The 23,202-nt window shown below is 40.7% G+C and overlaps 1 protein-coding gene across 6 annotated transcripts in view; it reads left to right on the top strand.

Annotated features, from left to right (window-relative positions):
- LOC123877281 (transcriptional activator protein Pur-alpha) overlaps window positions 1-19,549 on the top strand; it is a 32,735-nt gene extending 13,186 nt beyond the window's left edge. The window contains exons 3-9 of one of the 6 annotated variants that reach the window (XM_045923907.1): window positions 1,908-2,020; window positions 2,931-3,095; window positions 3,526-3,704; window positions 6,566-6,671; window positions 8,347-8,472; window positions 8,661-8,717; window positions 8,974-19,549. In XM_045923907.1, coding sequence (XP_045779863.1) covers window positions 1,908-2,020; window positions 2,931-3,095; window positions 3,526-3,704; window positions 6,566-6,671; window positions 8,347-8,472; window positions 8,661-8,717; window positions 8,974-9,003 — 776 coding nt within the window. In that variant the 3' untranslated portion in view covers window positions 9,004-19,549. Of the gene's footprint in view, window positions 1-1,907; window positions 2,021-2,930; window positions 3,096-3,525; window positions 3,705-4,988; window positions 5,480-6,565; window positions 6,690-8,346; window positions 8,473-8,660; window positions 8,718-8,973 lie in introns of those variants that run through there. The other 5 variants (XM_045923906.1, XM_045923911.1, XM_045923909.1 and 2 more) reach the window with 5 other exon arrangements.
- The last annotated feature ends 3,653 nt before the right edge of the window (window positions 19,550-23,202 follow it).

Raw genomic sequence — 23,202 nt, 5'->3', positions numbered from 1 at the left:
ATAGACTAAAACACAAGCATAAGCCACTCGCCTTCGTGAATTGCAAGAACTGTACCACAAAGTGAGATTGCAGTCAAGGGCTAACTTTTTGTCTGATTTTGATGAAAAAAACTAGCTACAATCTAGATTGACGAAAGAATGAAAGAAAAACGTTTATTTTTTGATAGTCGTGTTACACATCACCAGTTATACCCAGTTTGGTTATCCCGGCGCCTCTAAGGCTGAGATCTATAGAGCGCACTTTGATTTTTGCTCTTGCTTGACATGAAATGAGTCTACGAAAGCCGCTGGATTTAGGCGGCGCAAGGCCTTGGCGTGGGAAAGTCCCTACAAGAAACCTAGCACGACCCTTTCACGAGGAAATCACTTCTTTATAAAGCATACATAATGCATTGGCAACACCTCTGGTACTGTTTATGGGCGGCGGTATCATTTAATAACAGGTGTGAGAAACGACCCGCCTACTGGTTTCCTCGCTATTTATATATACGCAAAAATAACCATAAAAACAGGCCAAGTGTGAGTCAGACTCGCGCACCGAGGGTTCCGTACTCGGGTATTTTTTCGACATTTTGCACGATAAATCAAAAACTGATACGCATAAAAATAAACAAAAATCTGTTTTAGAATGTACAGGTAAAGCCTTTTCATATGATATCCACTTGGTATAATTATATTACTTTGAAAATTGAAATTACTAATTATTTGTTCATTTTTTTTTTTTTTTTTTTATTCACTATAGGTAAGCGCTTGACCACAATCACACCTGATGGAAAGTGATGATGTGGTCTAAGATGGGACGCGTTTACCTAGAAGGTGCCTATTCACTCTTGTTTTAAAGATACCTGGATTGTAATTGATTGTAATCATGAACACATTTCGTTTTTTTTTTTTTGTGGTGTAAGCACAAATTCACGGTTTTCGGACTTTTCCTTTTACTTGTGCTATAAGACCTACCTACCTGCCTAATTTCATGATTCTAGGTCAGCAGGAAGTACCTACTCCATAGGTTTTCTTGACAGACGGACAGACAGACAGACAGACAACGAAGTGATCCTATAAGGGTTTCTTTTTCCTTTTGGGATACGGAACCCTTAAAAGTACTACGCTTGACACGTACAAAGTCTAGATTTACATGACGCGTAAGCTCTACCTACTGCTCTATTAATATCAATTAACTGTCCAGCGGAACAAATGTGCTCGAGGGGAGGGGGAGGGGGAGGGTGGGGGGGGGGGGTTAGGTACACTAGAGTTAGAGAGGTTAAATGTCGCGAGCAGGTGGAAGAAATACGGTGATCGATAACGATATCGCATATCACAATAAATTGATAATGTAATAATTGGTACCTACTGATTCTGGTGGCATTTCAGTTTTAGAGTATTCGCATCTCTTTCTTACCAATGTAATAAGAAAAGGACAGACAAACTTATTTTAATTTAAAACTGTTAACACTCGTGACTTGGCGCTACTTTAATCACTTAAAATAGCTCCTAATTTTGTTTCATAGGTTTGTGTTTTCACTTCTGCTGGCAGTCCCACCAAGTCCCCACTGTCAATTTTTTCTATCAAGCTGGGTATAATTATGACAACAATAGGTTGTGTTGCTCATTTTCTTGAGTATCCGAAATTAAGATCCTTGAGATCCGAAAACGATAAAATTTAATTTGAATCCTTATAGGTTTACGAAATCACTGAGATTAAGGTGGAATCACAGAGATAGAAAATCTTAAGTATTTCAAAATTTTGTCCAAATTATTGGCACATAAAGATTTCGCGGAATAAACAAAAACTTGAAGATAGAGCGAAATGCGTGTGACTACTCATTATAAGAACGAATTGAAACTGAATGTTTTACTTCATCGAAGTAGTAAATGGTCGGTATGAATGTCTGTTTGTTTGCTTGCAGGTCAACAGCCACAAGAGCAGGAGTTGGCGACGAAAATGTTACAGATACAGTCAAAGAGGTTTTACCTCGACGTGAAGCAGAACCGGAGAGGGCGCTTCATCAAAGTTGCAGAGGTTTGTGCTAAGTCTTAGGCTGAGGTCTATAGAGCGCACTTTCACTTTGCTCAGATTTAAGACACTGTTAAAACGAGACAGCGCTATACCGCTGGCATACATCTGTCTCGTTTTAACTGAAACTTAACCCCCGCAGGACGCACCCGCTCTCAGCTGGGCCGCAGACTTAGGCGTCATCCTAATTGGCAACTATCGTCCGATGGCAGGATGCGTTTTCGTCGTGTGATGGAAATGGTCGTAGAGTGATCCATAAGTCTTAATAGATCACCGATAATAATTGTATAGGTCTTAATAATACTTTCAATTTTAATATTGTATTTATGTCCATTAAACAAATTGATTGCTATCTTAGCTATCACTTTATGTAACGCTATGATAAGAGTATTTATATAATAGTAATCGAGATAACACGTGGTCGATAATATCGTAATCGACTGGCACAAGATTTGGGTATTGTAGACTAAGAGACCACCACAGGGCGACCCGCTAATTGAATTCCAATAAACTATGACACTTTATATACTCTAGATCAATGTTTTTATTATAAATGCAAAAGTAAATCGGAAAGAAAGAAAAAAGTAACTCAGATAGAAGGAGAAGTACAGGGAACCGTAAGAAAAAGGAAAGGAAAACATGTCTGTTGCCTTTTGTTACGCCCGATATGTCCGTTCTTCGTTCGTGTCAGATTGCCATCCCATTAGTCTACAAGAGTGACGGAATAGAGAATAAATCCATATTTGTGCTTGCATTTGTGCCCTATAATAGGTATCTATTGCGAAGATGGCTAGTCTCCGGTGAAATTAGCCGCCAAAGCCGAACTTTAGTCGGGAGGAACATTAGTTATTTTACGAATCACAACCATATGTTAAAGTGAATAAAGTAGAGTTTTAAATGTGTGTCGTGGTTCCAGATCGGCGCGGACGGGCGCCGAAGCCAGATCTTCCTGGCGATGTCCACAGCGGCGGAGTTCCGCGACCACTTGTCCAGCTTTAGCGACTTCTACTCGTCGCTCGGCCCGCCCAACCCCGACAACGTGCCCGACGACGGGAAACTCAAATCTGAGATGATGCTCAAGGTATCCTGAAATAGCTATTGTTATTATAACACGTGTTGTTTAGAATGCACTGAAAAATCTAGCTTTCTTCTCTTGTATTAAAATTGTACACTATTATAAACGGCTCAAACTCTCGCAAATGTAGGAGTACCTATAACCTAAATAACTGAAATTCTTTGATGAAGTGAAATGAAATATTTTGAATAAAAAAAAATTAATGGCTGGTACCTTTGAATTCCTCGCTACGCTCAGGATTATATTTTTGGCCCATTCGCTTCATTGTGGTTCAACCTTAGAATCATTCACGTGCTCGGTATTCAATACAAGCATTCGCATTAAAAACAACTTTGCAACCTTGCACCAAAAAAAACTTTTCAGCGCGGCAGATGCGTGGCTCGGGTCGGAGTACCCCCCGTCGTTGTATAGTGTGATAACGGCGCATATTTTGCAGGACAACCGACGGTACTACCTGGACCTGAAGGAGAACTCGCGGGGGCGCTTCCTGCGCGTGTCGCAGACGATAACGCGCGGCGGGCCGCGCTCGCAGGTGGCGCTGCCGGCGCAGGGCATGATCGAGTTCCGCGACGCGCTGACGGACCTGCTGGACGACTTCGGCACCGACGACGGCGGGTCCGTGCACGCGACCACGTGATTATTGCCACAGCTCATATCGGTGTCGTGCCCTCGTCCTCCGCTACTCCTTCCTCTCGATGTTCCTTCCTACACCTGAAGGAGAACTCGCGGGGGCGCTTCCTGCGCGTGTCGCAGACGATAACGCGCGGCGGGCCGCGCTCGCAGGTGGCGCTGCCGGCGCAGGGCATGATCGAGTTCCGCGACGCGCTGACGGACCTGCTGGACGACTTCGGCACCGACGACGGCGGGTCCGTGCACGCGACCACGTGATTATTGCCACAGCTCATATCGGTGTCGTGCCCTCGTCCTCCGCTACTCCTGCCTCTCGATGTTCCTTCCTACACCTGAAGGAGAACTCGCGGGGGCGCTTCCTGCGCGTGTCGCAGACGATAACGCGCGGCGGGCCGCGCTCGCAGGTGGCGCTGCCGGCGCAGGGCATGATCGAGTTCCGCGACGCGCTGACGGACCTGCTGGACGACTTCGGCACCGACGACGGCGGGTCCGTGCACGCGACCACGTGATTATTGCCACAGCTCATATCGGTGTCGTGCCCTCGTCCTCCGCTACTCCTTCCTCTCGATGTTCCTTCCTACACCTGAAGGAGAACTCGCGGGGGCGCTTCCTGCGCGTGTCGCAGACGATAACGCGCGGCGGGCCGCGCTCGCAGGTGGCGCTGCCGGCGCAGGGCATGATCGAGTTCCGCGACGCGCTGACGGACCTGCTGGACGACTTCGGCACCGACGACGGCGGGTCCGTGCACGCGACCACGTGATTATTGCCACAGCTCATATCGGTGTCGTGCCCTCGTCCTCCGCTACTCCTTCCTCTCGATGTTCCTTCCTACACCTGAAGGAGAACTCGCGGGGGCGCTTCCTGCGCGTGTCGCAGACGATAACGCGCGGCGGGCCGCGCTCGCAGGTGGCGCTGCCGGCGCAGGGCATGATCGAGTTCCGCGACGCGCTGACGGACCTGCTGGACGACTTCGGCACCGACGACGGCGGGTCCGTGCACGCGACCACGTGATTATTGCCACAGCTCATATCGGTGTCGTGCCCTCGTCCTCCGCTACTCCTTCCTCTCGATGTTCCTTCCTACACCTGAAGGAGAACTCGCGGGGGCGCTTCCTGCGCGTGTCGCAGACGATAACGCGCGGCGGGCCGCGCTCGCAGGTGGCGCTGCCGGCGCAGGGCATGATCGAGTTCCGCGACGCGCTGACGGACCTGCTGGACGACTTCGGCACCGACGACGGCGGGTCCGTGCACGCGACCACGTGATTATTGCCACAGCTCATATCGGTGTCGTGCCCTCGTCCTCCGCTACTCCTTCCTCTCGATGTTCCTTCCTACACCTGAAGGAGAACTCGCGGGGGCGCTTCCTGCGCGTGTCGCAGACGATAACGCGCGGCGGGCCGCGCTCGCAGGTGGCGCTGCCGGCGCAGGGCATGATCGAGTTCCGCGACGCGCTGACGGACCTGCTGGACGACTTCGGCACCGACGACGGCGGGTCCGTGCACGCGACCACGTGATTATTGCCACAGCTCATATCGGTGTCGTGCCCTCGTCCTCCGCTACTCCTTCCTCTCGATGTTCCTTCCTACACCTGAAGGAGAACTCGCGGGGGCGCTTCCTGCGCGTGTCGCAGACGATAACGCGCGGCGGGCCGCGCACGCAGGTGGCGCTGCCGGCGCAGGGCATGATCGAGTTCCGCGACGCGCTGACGGACCTGCTGGACGACTTCGGCACCGACGACGGCGGGTCCGTGCACGCGACCACGTGATTATTGCCACAGCTCATATCGGTGTCGTGCCCTCGTCCTCCGCTACTCCTTCCTACACCTGAAAGATAACCCGCGTGGGCGTGTCTCGTAGAGCTAACGTGCTAGGTGGGCGACTTTCTCCTCCACTCGCCCCGAGCTACCCCTACATCTCTACCAACTTTCTATTTTCCTTTCATAGCTGCTCAGTGCTACGCTCCTTCTGTTTTCAGAGATAACAAATACACGCTGTTTAAATTTGTATAATGGGAAATCTAAAAACTCTTTCGGAATCACGTTATAAAAGCAAATATTGCCTCTGTTTCTCCTTTACTCCCCCATTACTGCAACATGCTTAACCTTTCCTCTATGCAAGTCCCTTTTAAGCTCCTTCTCCCTTCCTTAATCGACGTTACAGCTAATCAATCCTCGTTGAAGCATTGCAGCCAACCGCTAGTCCATAAATTTAAAATAAAACCTGTCCCAGCTTCCCCAGAACTTGTCAATTTTCTATTTTTCCTGACCACTTTCTATTTTACCTAACCACTTCCTGAATTGCATCGCATGATCAAGATTTTCCCTAAGACACCCGATTTTTATATTAGTAATATATTTTAATGCTAGATGGTACCAGCGACTTCGTCCGCGAGGGTATTTTTTGATTTTCTGGAATATAAAGTAACATATACCCTTTCGCAGGATGTAAGCTATCTCTGTACAAAATTTCATCAAAATCAGTTTAAAGGGTGCGCCGTGAAAAGCTAGCAGACAAACAGACACACTTTCGCGTTTATAATAGTATGGATAGTATGTTGTCATTTTTTGACGTGACAACGTCTTGTAATTCGATAGAGCCGGCTGCACGCACGAAAAAACATGACTCATGCGGCGTTACCTCGCTCTGAGGCGTTCCATGTAAGGCTTGAAGTGCAAGCGAGAGCGCGGAACGAGCGACAAAGAAGCACAATCGGCCTTTGTTGTCACGTTCAACTATCGTCAGTAAACCGACTTTACAGACAACCAATTTTTTTCTGTTATATAATGTAGCAAGGCTGTAGACGTATGTTTAGTGGCAGGCGCGGGGTACATGTGGGGTGTGTGCGCAGGTTCAAGGGCGAGCTGCCGGAGGGGCGGCACCTGCGCGTGGACAACAAGAACTTCTACTTCGACATCGGCCAGAACAACCGCGGCATCTACATGAAAGTCAGCGAGGTGGTACCTTCGTTGCAAGTAATTTCGCGCCAGACACACTACTCTATGCATGTCATATACGTCCATAACATTCCCCCCCCTCAACAGTCATACGTTTTGTGTTACTACCCGCATGCTTCGGTTTATTTTAAAAAGCTTTTTATTAGTTTGACTTGTTCGTATGTTATCATTCCGTCGCAATAGTAACTGGCTTTTTAGCTACTTCCAATGGGGGTTTCTAATAAAATTTACACCCCCCCATTTGGTGCCACTTTCACCGATGAATGAGAGTTCTTATATTTTAACTCTGCTATAAAACACCATCATGATCAACCCATCGTCGGCTCACTACTGAGCACGGGTGTCCTTTCAGAATGAGACGGCTTTGGCAGTAGTCCACCACGCTAGCCAATTGGCAGACTTCACACACCTTTGAGAACATTATAGAGAACTCTCAGGCATGCAGGTTTCCTTACTATGTTTTCCTGCACCGTTAAAGCAAGTGATATTTAATTTTTAATCATATCCCAATCTTGTTATCGCTTGATTTTCATCAATTTCATATGCAAGCAGAAATATATTAAGAAGTCTTTTGTCTTAGAAAATGCTGAAGCTATCATAAATTATATCAATCATGATGTGTGTGTCAATTTTCATATTTTTAAATTGCATATTAATATATTTTTAATAGTTATTAAGTTAATATTAAATTTTTTATATGGAATGGTCCATCAACTTAATGTTATTATTTCCAAATGGAATATTGTAAACTGGATTATGCCTGTAACTTCGCTTCGATTTTCCAAGATAAAAAGTATCCTGTCTGTCATTGGGATGCAAGCTATCCTTGTACTATATTTTGTCAAAATCGTTAAAGGATAACAGAGACACGGGGGACACTTTTACATATTTTATAATATTAATATGAATTACATGAATACTTTTAGATCTGACTTTAATAAATTTAATGACTTTTGAAGTCAAAATGGGATTGTTTCTTTGAGGAATCAAGTTATTGATCAATGATTCATGCAGACTATTTCAGTGATATTTATTTGAGTAGTTTTGAATCGAAACAGCTTTAATAAGTTTCTTTGAAAAAGATTTTGATTCAGAGTTTTATTAAGGTATTGAGGTCACTCAGCGGGCGATAGAGAGAACTTATGCTTGGGCTCTCTCCACGTGGTCAAATCAGAAATGATGAGATCAGTAGGAGAATCAGAGTAACCGACATAGCTCAACGGGTTGCGAAGCTGACGCGGTAATAAGTAGGGCATGTGCCCTACTTATTACCACGTCACATCAAACGAGTTGCAGGGGCCGCTAGCTGGCGGCGGTGCAAGACCGTGGCATGTGGAAGGCATGCTATACGTATTAGCTTGTTAATGAATAGAATAGAATAGAATATATATTTATTAAAGTAAACTTAAAGTAAAGCACTTGTAAAAGTTCAAAAGAAGCGTCAAAATAATATACCACTGGTTCAGAATGCTGTTCCTACCAAGAACCAGCAAGAAACTCGGTGTTTACTCTTGTCAACTGTTCAATTTACGATAATATGCCATACTATACAAGCAATTGTAGCGCCGCGCATTGCTGGAGCGATTCAAATCTATGCTTTTTTATCATTCACATAATCTTCGATTGTATACTATGTGTGTGTTGTATTCTCCACGCGTATGGTGTTGGTTTTCAGGTAAAGAGCAACTTCCGCACAGCAATCACAGTCCCGGAGAAGTGTTGGACGCGCTTCCGTGACATCTTAGCCGACTACTGCGACAAGATGAGTCGCGCACACTCCGACTCCGCCGAACACCATCAGGTGAGGACCCCCATACGGCAGCCGATAGTGCTTCTCGTAAACCCCGTCGCGGTCGAGTCGCGCAACGCACACTAACAATGTACGTTTGCAGTGTGAGCTTCATCCGAACAATGTAGTCCACTGGCCGCTAGAGCAACAAAAGATGCGAAAAATCAAAAGTGATGTACATTTGTACTGTATGATTTCAGGGCGGAAGCGGTTCGGGGGGCCCGCGGGCCGGCAGCGCGCAGCCCGCCAGGGACGTTGTGAGTACCCTGCACTATTCCTTAATACCCACACACACATCTATACATATAAACAAATGTCCGCACAGCCTAAAGCACTGGGATTAGAAAATTGAAATTTTGATAGGTTCTTGTTGTGACATCCTTAGAGGCTTGAAATTTTGAACATAGGTTGGAACTGGATGACAATGCAACTCACTTTCTTGTCTCTGTTTGTCTCTAATGCTAACAAAAAAAAGAAAAGACGAACGTTGCTGACGGTGTAATACATTTGCAGGAGCCATTCGCGGCGGGCGCGCGGATTTGATGCGACAGCGTGCCGCACTGAGCGCGCCGCCACACTGCGTGTACATAGCCCGTCGCCCGACAGTCGCGCGGCCGTCGCGCAGCCGTCGCGCGACCGTCGCGCGATCGACCAGACGCTTACACCCCTTCACACAAACAAATACTCCTCCGTGTAAATACGTGCACACATCGGGCGGGGAATTCGTCGATCGTTTCGGAGCGACACGGCGGACGTCCTCTGTGGATCGGATGCGTCGGAATTCTGTTACTCGCGACTCTATATTGTGCGTAGTTGGGAATTTAATATTGACTAGGTAATGCTTATACATCAATTTTTTTAATTTAGTCTCGTAATGGAACATTTGTTGATTTCAGCGTTTTCTTCTCTAAGAGTCGGTTTCCACGAAGCGGAGCGGAGAAGAGATGTGTTCAGTCAACCAATCGGATTCTTAATAGATGATGTGAAGAAGTTATCACGTCATCCTTATAAAATCTGATTGGTCGACTGAACACATCTCCACTCTGCTTAGACGAAAACTGGACCTTACGATTTAAGCACATCGTCGCATTCACATGCAAAACGATTACCACCTTGAGCTTGTGACGTGCGTCGGTGTCCTGACCTCGACTAATACAAGTACGTTGGAATTGCGATTGCAAACCTGTTGAAGCAACTTGATTTTCGCCATTTTGGCGCTAATAGCAACAGCGAACGTCATTTTAGTGATGAGACATCAGTCAACACATACACCATTTTACGCATAGTCAATTTTAAGTCTTGGTACGCTCTGTGAAGTTTTTCACACATTTTCCAGCATAACTTGTATATGTCGGAGGCATCCCGAACCATTGGTAGATGCTTTTGACGATTCAAAAGTACTTGTAAAAGTCTAATTGAATAAAAATATTTTGAATTTTAAATTTTTTGAATTTTGCCCATTTCAATGGTTGGTGTGCTAAAAGCATAAATCCTTGCAAAAATTGCTAATACTTTATAAGTTGAATTACTTATAATTTATTTTGATTATGTTGATGAAATACAATCTAAACAATACTTCAATCAACTAACGCAATACATCATCGTTTCGGAATAATAATTTGAATCGTAGTTTCCTAAATTTTATATTCTGTATTTCATTAACAACAATCAGGGAAGTTGTGACTCCTTTTGAAAAGTCAGTTCAAAATGACTGTCCATTATGTATAACGTGAAAAGTAGAATTTTCGCCAAACTATGTTATGGTTACATAGAGTCAATACAGAAATCAAAAATTTAGGACTATCTAACAATCATTTTGATTAATTCTTTGATATAAATAATACCAATTGTTAATTCATTGGAATTATTTAGTATTTGTAAAATATAGAGTTGCAGTAACAATAATTCGTACGCGTTTGATGCACAGAAGACGTTTGAGTCCGTCTCTGTATATGTGAAATTTAGCTACCGAAGCCATTTCGGTATAAGTCATATTATAAATATTTGATTTTCGTTTCGTTAAGTTTCAACTGATTTCTACCGGGGAACGATTGTAAGCAGTGACAAGGTTCGGTTTTGTGCGAAATTAAAACTATAAGGTTATCGAGGCATCCTCAGCGGTAGTTTTGTAAAATAAAACATAATAAATGATAAAATTACGGGAGATAAAATAATGTAATGCCACTTATCTAGTTAGTAGGTATATGTGTTTTTTATTATCATGATTGTTTAATTTTAGCGTTTTTGTCTGTTTACATTGATTGAAATGTTTGAACAGGCACGGGAGGGGATTTCCGAGGGTAGAATAATTTCCTTGCCTTTAGACACTGATATAATAACTGAACTACTTTTTTTAACTTTCTTTTTAAACTTTTTTAAAGCTTCTTTATTGACTAGCGCTAATAAAATAAGCTGACCTTTTGAGATAATAAGGGGCCGAGTCAATGGCCCACAAAATAAATTACATGATTAAAAAGCTCTTCAAAATATAAAGGAAATATAAAGTGATAACTGAGAGATACTTTTACTTCTGTCAGTTTGGTTGAACTGAACTGTTGTAGATAATGTTCAACTGAGTCGTAAAATGTATACAAGAGTATCAGCCATTATCACGCTACCTAATATAGAGCCGGAATCCACCACGCTTGGGTATTGAAATGATTCTAGCCTCGGCAAGTCTGGGGGACAGATTGGCACCGGGTGTTTGCAGGCGCGTAATACATCTGCTGTTTGTCGACACGCTTCGGGAGTGAATTGGGGAGGAAAGAGGAGTGAATGGAAAGTGTAGGGGAGTTATGGGAAGTGGAAGGGTATCGAGGGAGGTTCTGAGGGAGTGTTGGGAGTGAAGAAGCAAGTGGAGGGGAGGGTGTCGGCTAGGCGGCGACACTCAATCGTCAGGGGGGAGCGTACTGCTGTGATATTGTCGTAGGCGGGACGGGCCGCGGCCGCATTGTAGCTTTATATACCCTTATATATAACTTTATACCCTTACATATACTTTTATACCCTAACTTAAGTTTGACGTCTGACGTCATCCCGGATTAAATCCAGAGCGCTTAGAGCGCAAACTGTTGGCGAAAAACTCCAAGAGTTTCATTTTGTACTTTAAAAAGACGGATGTCTAAAAAATTTTTGAAAATTAAAATATTTGGCATTGTCTGGGAGTAGAGTAAAATTTGAACTGAAAGTTATACGAAATAGAGACACAGTTACGCAATAATTTAAAACCAAAACTCGAAGAGTTCGTTAATTTTAAATGAATTAAATCGTTGATCTTTATGATTTAGCAAAATTTTGTAAAAAAAAAAAATTTGCGAAATATTGGCATAATAAAACACGGGAAAGGGTGAGCTTTTTAATAACGGTAATTTTGTAATTTAAAAAAAAATTAAAAAGTGTCTATGAAAAGTTAAATTTTAATAATTTTCAATACTTTAAAGTGTAGTTTAAACATAATATCTTAGGTGCACCAACAGGTGTACTTTATTAGAGCTTAAAATGTTTTGGCGGTTTTATATTGGCTACAAAACTAATCTTTGCGTAATTTTAACGGTGTGTATCAAACATAATATAAGTGTTTATATTCTTATTCTTATTTTATAAAAAAAGACCAAGTGTCTATAAAATTAGGAACGAAATTTTCCACATTGGCAATTATTATTGGTGATTTCTAAATTAAAAAGACTGGCAAAGTTTGATAAATCAAAAAAAAAAGTAATGGGTGGACACAAAAAAATACTGTGTATTAAATAATTTTAAGCTAACTATAATTTTAGGGTTGTTTGAGAGGAATCGTAAGTAATATCTTGGCTTAGGCCGGAGTCTGCATGGTGAAATATTTCTGCGCGAATATTTCCGGGGTGAATCACGTAGCCTTGCATAGTCAGTAGAGTCGATACAAGTGAAAACTTAAACATATTTTACTTAAAAATAGTTTATTTCATATAACTTAAGTTTACAGTAACACACAGGTCCGGAGCCTTCTTTTAGGAGTAGGAGCTACTCCTGTGTCAGAAGACTCCGCTCTTCCTAAGCGTTAGCGTGCATCCGTGTTTGTATTCATTTATTAAATAGGTTGCGTCAAGGAGCAAATTTCAAACATTAAATAATAAATGCATGTCGGTTATGCGATCTTGAAGTTTTCACCTTCCAAAATCACCCAACGCGCCTAAAAAAGTTCTCATTTCAATAACCATGTATGTGGGATTTGGTAGAAATATTTCACAGTGCGTTTCCAACGAGTAGGAGAATGATTTATTGATATTAGTGTGGGTGTCGGCAATGTCGACGTGTGGGTGGGTTGTCCGCCTAGTGTGGCCGTGGCTGCGTCCTCTGGATAGGTTAAGTTGGTTCGTTAGCACCCTGGTGTGGCGCTAGCACTTGTTGGCGAAACCTGAGGAAATATCATTGATGAAATTAATCATTGATTAGTAAACACAAAATTATATGAAAAGAAACAGCTTAGTACGATCTCTTCAAAGATCAATTTGGATACCTAAAAACGTATTTAATTTTCGAATATTCGCTTTCGGAAGGTTGCCAATTTATATCCTAATATAATCAATGACATTGTAAATATCAATCAGACCAATCAACTGATGAAAAAAAGAGATGTCGATTTTTTTTTTGATTTTTTCATGTATAAAATATGGACTTGAGATCAAAAATATCTTTGCCATAAATACAAAGAACATGGAGAATTATTTATAAGTACGATTTTTTTTTTATTACCTACATTTGGTTTCACCAACCAGTGCATAGCGTTGAGCGTGTGTGCTTGTGTATATAATGTGTGCATGTGTGCGTGCGCGTAGGCTAGTGTGTGTGACAGAGTCGGGCGTGCCTACTTCTTACTAATGTATTTATATGCATCTATATTTCGTTTCCTCATTTTGTGATTGTCTGTCTGATCGTTACGACGCGTCGCCGCAACCTTTGCTGTTAGAATGAACGTGCGTGACCGATTTTTTTTAAGAAAATCGATTTGAAAAATGAGATATCGATACCATAATCATTTACTTTGCTCGAACAGTACATGTATATTATGTATGTTTTCAAAATATTTGACGTTATTTTGACCTAATTGAATTTAATGACCTATTTTATGAAAACTCGATACAGAAATGAACGGAATAATGATAAATGTAAACAAATATGTATAGAAAATGTAACAAAATTAAAAAAAAACTATAGTAAATATGATCATGCGCGTTTGCTCTTGCAGTTTCGTGGCATAGCGACGTAACATTTTGTACTCTTAAAAGTTAAATAAATAAATAAAAAATATACAAAAATACAGCAAAAAAATTTAGGCTGTTAAGAGTTTTACATTTTAGTAGGTACATAGTTATCTACTCAGTCAGTGAGTCAGTTAGTGATAAAATCGTTTTATATTTTATTGCGTTACTAATACATGTTAAGGACTCCGTTCACTGCTTCGGATTGTGGATTTACTGGCGAATTTGAGGGTACTTTTAAAAAAGAGGCATTTTTTCAAATCAATCACTTATTTGCTCTAAATGAAAGAAACAAAGATATTACAATTATTCATTAAATGATTTTGAATTATATAAATGAGTAAATGTACAATATTTAATTGTTAACAATTAACAAAATATATGAAAGTTTATTTTCATAACAAGATTTATCTAGGAATTTCTACGAATGTATTATTTTCTTTACATATAAAAATATGTTATATGGTAAATCCTATTTCTATGATGAATTGATTTTTTTTTTCTAATAATATCTAATTGAATTTATACTTTTTGAAATTATTTAATTAATAAATGAATCCCACTTTTGATCTTTTAAGTTATTTGGTATTTACCATTAATGCCCGCCATTTTAAATCCACGTTCAAAAGCAGCGAGTATTTGTTATTAAGTTAATTAATTTACGCTTTCCCGTGCTTCGCTTCGTTTCGTATCGGTTCGCATCGCTTCGCCGGTTCCGGCTGCCGACTAAAATTGAACCTTATCACGACATCGATATAGTTTAAAATCCATTGTACTGTGTAAATATCGTCATCCGTATTATGTTCCCGAAAATACGACACTGTTCTCGATAAAAACTGTAATCATAAGTATGATTTTATGATATTATATTTGAATTTTTGTAATTGACAGTGCCATCTGTCAACACTATTTTTTATTGTTCTATGCAGCTCGTTCGTTGTATTAAGTTAAAGTTACAGAATGCAAAATAGCCTAAACTAGTTGCAATAAAAATGTAAACTCCTAAGGCTGAGACCTGTAGAGCGGACTTTGCTCAGACTGAAGACACTGGTGAAACGAGACAGCGGTATATCATTAACATAAATCTGTCTCGTTTTAACTAAAACTTAAGTCTGAGCAAAATCAAACTTCTCTCTAGAGAGTGTACTTTAACTTGGCTTAGATTTTACTTAAGAGTTCAAACGAGACAGAGACATAAACCTGTCCCGTTTTAACTCTAAATAAATTCTATATAGATCTCAGCCTAAAAATATAGAGATTTCATTTTCGTATAACTACATAGTTTATGATAGTATGCGTCCTGAAACTAGACACAAATTGTATATTTATTTGATAGTCTGTACCCGACCATCGAAACGCTAACAACCGTGTTACGGTTACGAAGTACATACTGACATATATACATACTACATATTTTATATAAATCATTGTTTTTACTTTAGATAAACTCTGTCCTGTTTTAGCAGCTATTATAATATAATTCGTTGCCTAGATTTTTTGGTCTGTAAAAGTATACTTAGAGATAATTCTATTTTCATGTTTTCTTTATAGGGACTAAAGACATTGTATTACAGATTTTTAATCCTCAATACTATTTTTTTTCGACAGCATCGTAATGTGTACCTAATTGTAAAGCATTAGTACTACGTGCGAGGTGCTTCCACACTTGACGTTATGTCAGTAACGTTCGACTCTCGTGATCTGTGGAAGCTGTCGTGGTAGGATTTTAAATGTAACTTAGTGTATCGTCGCCCTAATGATCCATAGGCATAGTTCGACTTCTTAGATTGCATCTTGGAAAAATAAAATACAAACACCAAAATTGTAAGATTTCAAGTCAACAAATCTAATGTAACATTGGAGTTGAATTTATCTGTCAAATTTGTATGGATATGTAAATCATGAGTATGAAATGACAGATTTACGTCTTCTTCAGTGAAACGTTTCTTTGAGCACTTGAAATGTTCCAATAAATTGTCAGAACAATACACTCGTAGAATAAGATCGGACAAATACGATGCAGTCTAAAACGGTCCTTCGGTTAGGTTAATTTACAGTACATTCTCCCTCGAACCCCTTTAATAGAGTGGGATAAGTTGGTGACGTCCGATAACGTTTAAAATATAGAAGAAAAAAAAAGTAAAAATACCTATATAAATCACACTACACTATACGAATAAATAAATAAATAGTAAATATATTTCGGAGCCGGAGCGGCGTTCTCGTTCTATCGTAAGTTTAGGATAGTTTTCTTTGTGACCGGGAGTCGGCGAAACCGCGCGTATCGGGCGAGGAAGTCGAGCCGAACGGAGCCGAGCGTGGCTCGTGTCTGTTCGCGTTCGCTCGTGTCTGTTCGCCATCGCTCGTCTTGTCTCGCTCGGCGGCGGGCGCGGGCCGCGCTGCGAACCTCGTCCGGTGTTCGTACCGCTTGTCTGTTGAGGGCTCGCGGGGAGGCCCCCGTGCCCCCGGGCCCCTCAAGCTCCACGGGAGCCTCAGGATGCCTCCCCGCGACTAGTGGCTTAATTTTAACAACAATTTATGGTACAAAATATAAATAATTTTAGTTCCATAGACGTTTAAGATTTACAGAGTTTATATTTAGAAGAGATTAAATAAATGAATAAATAAAAAAAGAAATATATTCGTCGCTGCTACGATGTGGTTTAATTGAAGAGTATAGTATCGTGGAGATGTTTGCGTGGTTATATATATCGTATCGTATCGTCATAGTGTGAGTTAGTGTCGCGTGCCATTCGTCGGCAATAGGCAGTAGTGTGTGGTGGGTGTAACGCTACGGGATTTTGATTTTCGGAATTTGTGTTCTGTCGGCCGGCGGGCCCTTCCGAACCCTTCCTCGTTGCCTCAAGACTGACGTCGCCCGAAGTTCCAACTTCCCTGGATAGCTTACAACTATAGCTTTGTTTTAGTGCCTAGATCGTAAATGTACTGGCTAAGTAACTTGATAATAAATTGACCGTCAGTAGATCGTCCATTTTCTTCTAGTCAAATTATATATCTGTTACTTTGCGGTTCTTTCCTCGTCCTTCGTCCAACAGAAAGCCAAATAAACAAAAACTGCTAGCCATGTCATAAAAGGACTAAAACATTGCTACGTGTTAAACATGATTCCAGGTCAACTGGAACTACTCTATAGGTTTTGATTTCCTTCACATTGACAGACACGACAGACAGACGAAGTGATCCTATAAGGGTACTTTTACTGGAGATACCAAACCCCAACAAAATTGGGGCTGGAATTAGCTTCAGTAGTTTCCCCGCCGTTGTAGGTGTGTTTTGTAACTCGGTCGCGCTAAGTTTGCACCTCGCTGGAGTGCGGTGCCGCTGCCACTTGCCCGCGGTCGTCTTGTCGGTCGGTACGGTTCGCAAACCGTACCTAAACGTCAGGGTGACGTAATCGACGCGAGGTGCAAACTTTGCTTGGCCGAGTAGTACGGTATAGATAACGTGGTGTAGGCCCGCCGGCGGCGCCGAGTGCTCGAAGCTGCCTCCTGTGATACCTCGCCCCGCGGCCCCGCCCCCGCACCCCCGCGCGGCCCTCGCCTCCCGGCTCTGTTCATCGCTTTATTATTGTTTTGTGTAATGTTCGTTGCGACGTGCTGGCAGATAAACATAGGTTTAGTCATTGACCTTTCTTTTTTTTTTGTTATTGGGTAGGAAATCTTAAGATACCCTAGCTATGACCTTAAAACCCTTCGTGGCCGCGTATATTGGGAGGTTCTAAGATGGAGAATGGGGTTTCCTCCCACACGCTCATATCACTCTTAATGTTGACATAATCTCAAATCTCAACAACAAAATTATAAAAAAGGAGACCATAAAAGTAGATTTTTAAAAAGTGTTGTAATGCAGACAAAATAAATTTCAAGTCCACAAATCTAAGTCTTGTTCAGACAAACTGTGTTTGGATGCCAACACCTCGCTGAAATCAGTCTGGACGTTTATCTTAGCGGCTCTCAAGGTACGCGTTGTCTCACGGTCGATTCACTTTGTGCGTGCAATTGTTTTCTAATTACAGTGTCTGCTAAACTTAAATGCGCTTCTGATGTTAGCCAGTCTTTATTCAGTCCACAATTTATTTTAAATATACTTTTCTCAAATTGAAATATGATCTTCCATCGTTTTACAGGAAGATATCTTTGACTGCGCTATATCTTAACATCTGGTGAGAACGTGCTAACTTTGACAACCCTAATATTATGACCTTCGTATACCTTACTCTTGAATAGGTCAGTCTTTTACTACTTTTTAAAGGGCACCTTAAAAATTTTACTGTGAAAAAAGTACTGATTCTCTATATTATAGTACTTATTGAAGTTGTATTAAAGCGCACTTTGTAATGATATACTTACAAAAAAGTTAAGTTTAAAGTTACAAATTGCAAGTTGCTGTACAAATCTCAGCCTTATAGTTATGTGACCCAAGTGCGCATTTAAGCTTGGCTCACTGTACGGCTTTAACACTGCCACTGACGATTTTACGAACGAACCAACGCTAAAGACATTAACATTTCGCATTTATTTAATAAGTATAGCGTTAAATCTAATTTCATATTTTCATATAGTTTAATATATTAATTCTGAGTATTATGCGTTGCTTTGAGTTGTATGTGTGTGGTTTAAATATAGGTTAAGACGATGCCATACATATTACACGCGACGCGCCTGATATAATGCGACGCGCTGTGATTCAAATCAAATCTGAGCATTTTCTATGTCCAGAATCACGTGATTTTAGTAATAGACAAGCCTATCGGTAATAGTCTGAACAGACAGTCGTTTGTGATTCGCCACATACCTAACCCTATTTATTAGACATTAAGGTTCATATTACGAAAGTAAACTTTAACAGACGATCGAATATGATCCGGCGTACCGAATGCTGTCCGCCATTTTGTAAGTTTCCTATTAAGTCCTATAGAATAGGGTTCGCATTGACCTTTGTCCCATAATACATAAAATAATTCCATTAGATTATCCTGAATACGCGTTGCGTTTCGTTGTTTGCGTTGCGTGTGTTAAGTATGCTTCCGTTACATTTGGAACGTTACTTTGAGAGTCTGGTCGCGAGTGTGTAGGCTAAAGTGATAGTCAATTATTATAAATATTCATTACTCATTCGCTTCGTTCACGTCACATATGTAAAAAATCAAAAGTACCCTCATCAAACACAAACAACACATCAAAGCACACCTTAAATACAAAAAAAAAACATTAATATTTAATGAAGGACTACTTAAAAAACTCTTTTGAAATATACCACCGCTATTTCTGATTCAATTTCTATTAAGAAACCGAAAGAAACATCAATAAACAATCACTTTAAACTTCAGATGTGCTTAAGAATTAATTGGCGGTTAAGTAAATTAGAAGGAAGGTATTCTTGCATACGCATGCGATTAAGTCTACAAGATAATAGGTGTCATTTGAAAAAAAAACTTAAATAAGTAGCTTGTATAGATTTTAAGGTTTAAGGTAAAGTAAAAGTAATTCTCTCTTAGGATTTCCGGAAAGCGGATGTCTGATTTGCAAGAATAGCTTCTAGAGCCATGATTCTCTTTAACATTGGCTCAAAGTAAAGTCTTGATAAATTGATACAATGGCTCGGCTAAGTTACAGTAGTCATATGGTACGGCTTGATTGTCGAGATTTGGCAAATGATTTGAGTTCGGCCAACGATTATTCGACATTCGGCAAATTAACTGGCCACACTATTCGGGACACGGCAAACGTCTTGTGTTTGGCGAATTTTTGGATAAGTTTGACAAATGAGACGGCCGGTAGGCGCGATACAGACAGTAATAGTCCTCCCTGTGGTGTATTAGATATATCCCGGAAAAACAAAGAATTCCCGCGAGATTTACAAAAAACACGTATATTCGCGTCAATATTTGTGTTAGCGCAAATGTGTGGAACGATAGAATTAGCGATATTTCGAATCATTTGCGGCACAGTGGAGTCGTACCAATATCGTGACAGCCAATCGAAAGGACCTACAATAATCGGTGAAACCAATTGCTATCATAGTTTGGTATCCTCAAATGCAAGGTGTTTGAAATAGATCATTGTGACGTGGACGAGCGCCTGCGCCGCTCCCGCTCCCTCATAGGCACTTAATAGAATACTGATCGAATACTGGAAACGTAAAAGTAAAAAAAAATAAGAATAAATAAATAATTCAGAGAGTTATAATAGTACGTTAGTTTTAATTATATTTCTGATATTGATTGATGTTTTGCTAAAAGATAATTTATCTGTGCGTTATGTTTGATGTCGCGTGGAGCTCGCTCTGGCGTCGCAGCCTCCGCCCTCCGCCCGCCGCCCCGCGCTGCCACTGCTCCGCCCGCCCTATATCAAGCCTCTGAATCATAAGCCCCAATAACTTAAAGTTCAGATAGCGGACTTTAATATCGGGCCCTAACGCAAGCATTACGCTTAGGAAACTGAAACAACATGATGAAAAAAGAAGAAAAATATTATATGTACTGAAAAATCGGACAAGTGTGATTCGGATTCGCCCACGAAAGCTTCCGTGCCATCTTACAAGATAACACCTAGACGTATTTTTTAAATTGCATGGCAGCAATTCTGAAATTGTTATGATTTGTTATAGTGGCAATAGAAATACACACTGAAAATTTCAACTATCTATTATGCTTCATGACAGACAGACGGACGGACGGACAGCAGAGGCTTGGGTACCGTTGGCATCATTCGGTTACGGAACCCTCTAAAAACCAGTGGCAGTGCGTAGAAGATTCTGACAATTCATTCATAGATAGTTCCTCAGTATATGGCATAGCATTGAGTTAGACGCCTGACCGGATATAGCATTGCTATCATTTTAAATCGGCACAGTTGAATTTATATTCTATGTATTTCTAAACGGATTTTTATCTAATTTCCATAAACCTTAGCCATGAGTGTATATTTTTGCGTGGAAAGTGAAAATGAGCGACACCTCTGATTTACAGTTTAACAGCTCTGCTCGTCTAATGTAAGATACTTTGATAAATCTTAGTAAAAATATTTTCAGTTATTAGTAAGTTAAGTGGAATTTATTCGCAGTGCAGTCCAAACAAATCTGGCTCTCATTTGAATATTAACCATTCAAACTTTTTTTAGATACATTCTAGGAACTCATGGCTGTGATTTCCCAGATTTCAGTTAAAATATTGTGTTTGAAAGTTACGCAGGCTCAAGGATTTACATAAAAATATTTAAACCCCTGTAACTTTAAAACTAGATTTTTTTACGGAAATCTGGCAAATGGCAGACACAGATATTAGTATACAGATATTGGTTTCTAAAAGGTGTCTACAAAATTTAATTGCCTTTGGTTGCTTAATGTTCAAGTGAGAACAAAATTGCGTTTGTATGAAGCGAGTCATGAAGACTCCTGACTTAGATCCGTTTAAAAATTTACACTCAAGGCGCTAGTATTTTTAGTATCAATCCAAGTAGTTGGTCTTTGGTTGAGATCTCTAGAGCGTACTTTGACTTTGCTCAGACTGAAGACACTATTAAAACGAGACAGCGTTATTCCGCTGGCATAAATCTGTCTCGTTTTAACTGAAACTTAATTCTAAGCAAAGTTTAAGGAGCTCTGCAGATTTCAACCTTAGTTTGCTTAAAAGATAAACATATCGCAGAAACGTTCTCGGAGAAATGGAGGATGGCCTGATGGAGTTTTTTACTCATATTATCATAATTTCACTGTCAGTTCGCGGCAACAAGGTATAGTGCGTCTCTTACGAATTTCAACGAGAAGCTAATTGTTTACCTTTTAAGTAAACTAAGGAAAACTAAAGTTTAGTATGCTTTACCGATCAGGCTTAAATCATTCACCGCCACAGATACGACCTAAACAAAAAAGAGTTCATTTAATTACATTTAAGCAATACCAGTACCTGAGAATTGAATGTATAAAAAAATGTAATAGAAAGGCAATAGTGGTTTGGACTCAAAAAAAAACTGGACACAGAACGTTCACTGTTGAGTATTCGCGCAGGATAGAGTTCGCATAATGTATATTTCAGTTTTATAGGAAGGACTTGAAAGAATATTTTATGATTATTGATGGATAACCTCGGAAAAGATGAATTCTTTCAATGCATACTAAAATGTTTGGATATTTCTATATATGGCTAGTTTAAAACGGTTTTTTGATTTGACTTTGTGTTATTGTTAGTATCATTTGATTGGCCGGTTGTTGAACGGGCATTCGAGTACGGCGGTACAAGTACCGAACTGTTATTATTACATTGCGACTATCACAATCATTGCATCAATGGTAGAGCTTGTCTATTTTGAAATGACGCGCCCCACTACATAATTTTGTTGACTTAGATGTGTAAATTGCGGTGGTGGGGCGCGTCATTTCAAAATAGACACGCTCTACCTGCTAAACTGTGGGTGACAATTTTTGACATTTTGATTGATTGACATAATAAATGTCAAAACGTCATTTCATAGTTAAAGATTATAGAAACAGGCGTTGCTTTGCGAAATTCCAAGATATTCAAAGAACTTAACTTATCCACCAAAATAGACTAATTTGTATGGTACAACTTGCAGCATGCGATATGCGCCGCTCGCCCTCCCACTACTTAAGAAGCAGGAAAAGCAAGTAATACACACCACCAACATTTGCTTGCTTTTCCTGCTTCTTTAATAGTGGGAGGGAAGGTAATGCATATCGCATGCTGCACGTTGTACCATTCAGTTTTGTGTTTAGGTGGATCACAGTAAATTAAGCTTATAGTTCCTTGTATAAAGTTGATTGAAACCAATTTTTCAGTTAAAGATGTCAGAAAATCGGAATTGATTGTGATTATTGCATTGTAGCTATCAAAGTTCGGTGCTAGGACCTTGGAGTACGGTTAGGGTAAAGTTAAGCGGTTGAAGGGATCACATCGAAGCGACTACAGTTAGCCGTAAGGACGAAATGACTCATCTCGCAGCATACGTCACGGGAATTTAGTCCTTAAAATACAATAGAATAGAAACTTTTTTATTTATAAAGTTTTACAAAGTGTTCAAATGAATCTATAGTGAATCATTTTGAGAATACATTTCATGAAGCCAGTGGGTAGCCGCTTATAAGAATTGCTTGTCTCCCGACCTAGTAACATCTTTTTTATATAATTATGAATGAGGGGGTGATGGTTCTTTTAACACAGTATGCAGATCAAAATAACAGTGCACGTTTTCACTACATGATCACGACAACAGTTAGGACAGGGTTCCCGTGAAGTATGCTGTGAGTGGAAACTGACGCTGTGTTCGCTTGTACCAGAGCTGAGTATAAGTTTTTAAGTTGTAAGTTAAGGCAACACGCACAACGTCCCTAGCGGGTTTTGAAAACGAGTGTTTCGTTAGCAAATTGTAATTTTTCAGCATATAGTCATAAGTTGCATACATTACTGTGTTGCGACGGTCGACCAATCATAGCGTGCCTCGAGCGTCATCGTGTCACACTACAAACT

Source organism: Maniola jurtina, chromosome 23, assembly GCF_905333055.1.
Source record: "Maniola jurtina chromosome 23, ilManJurt1.1, whole genome shotgun sequence".
NCBI classification, from domain to species: domain Eukaryota; kingdom Metazoa; phylum Arthropoda; class Insecta; order Lepidoptera; family Nymphalidae; genus Maniola; species Maniola jurtina.
Note: the sequence above shows the minus strand (reverse complement) of the source record. Positions and strands in the feature narration are given on the sequence as shown.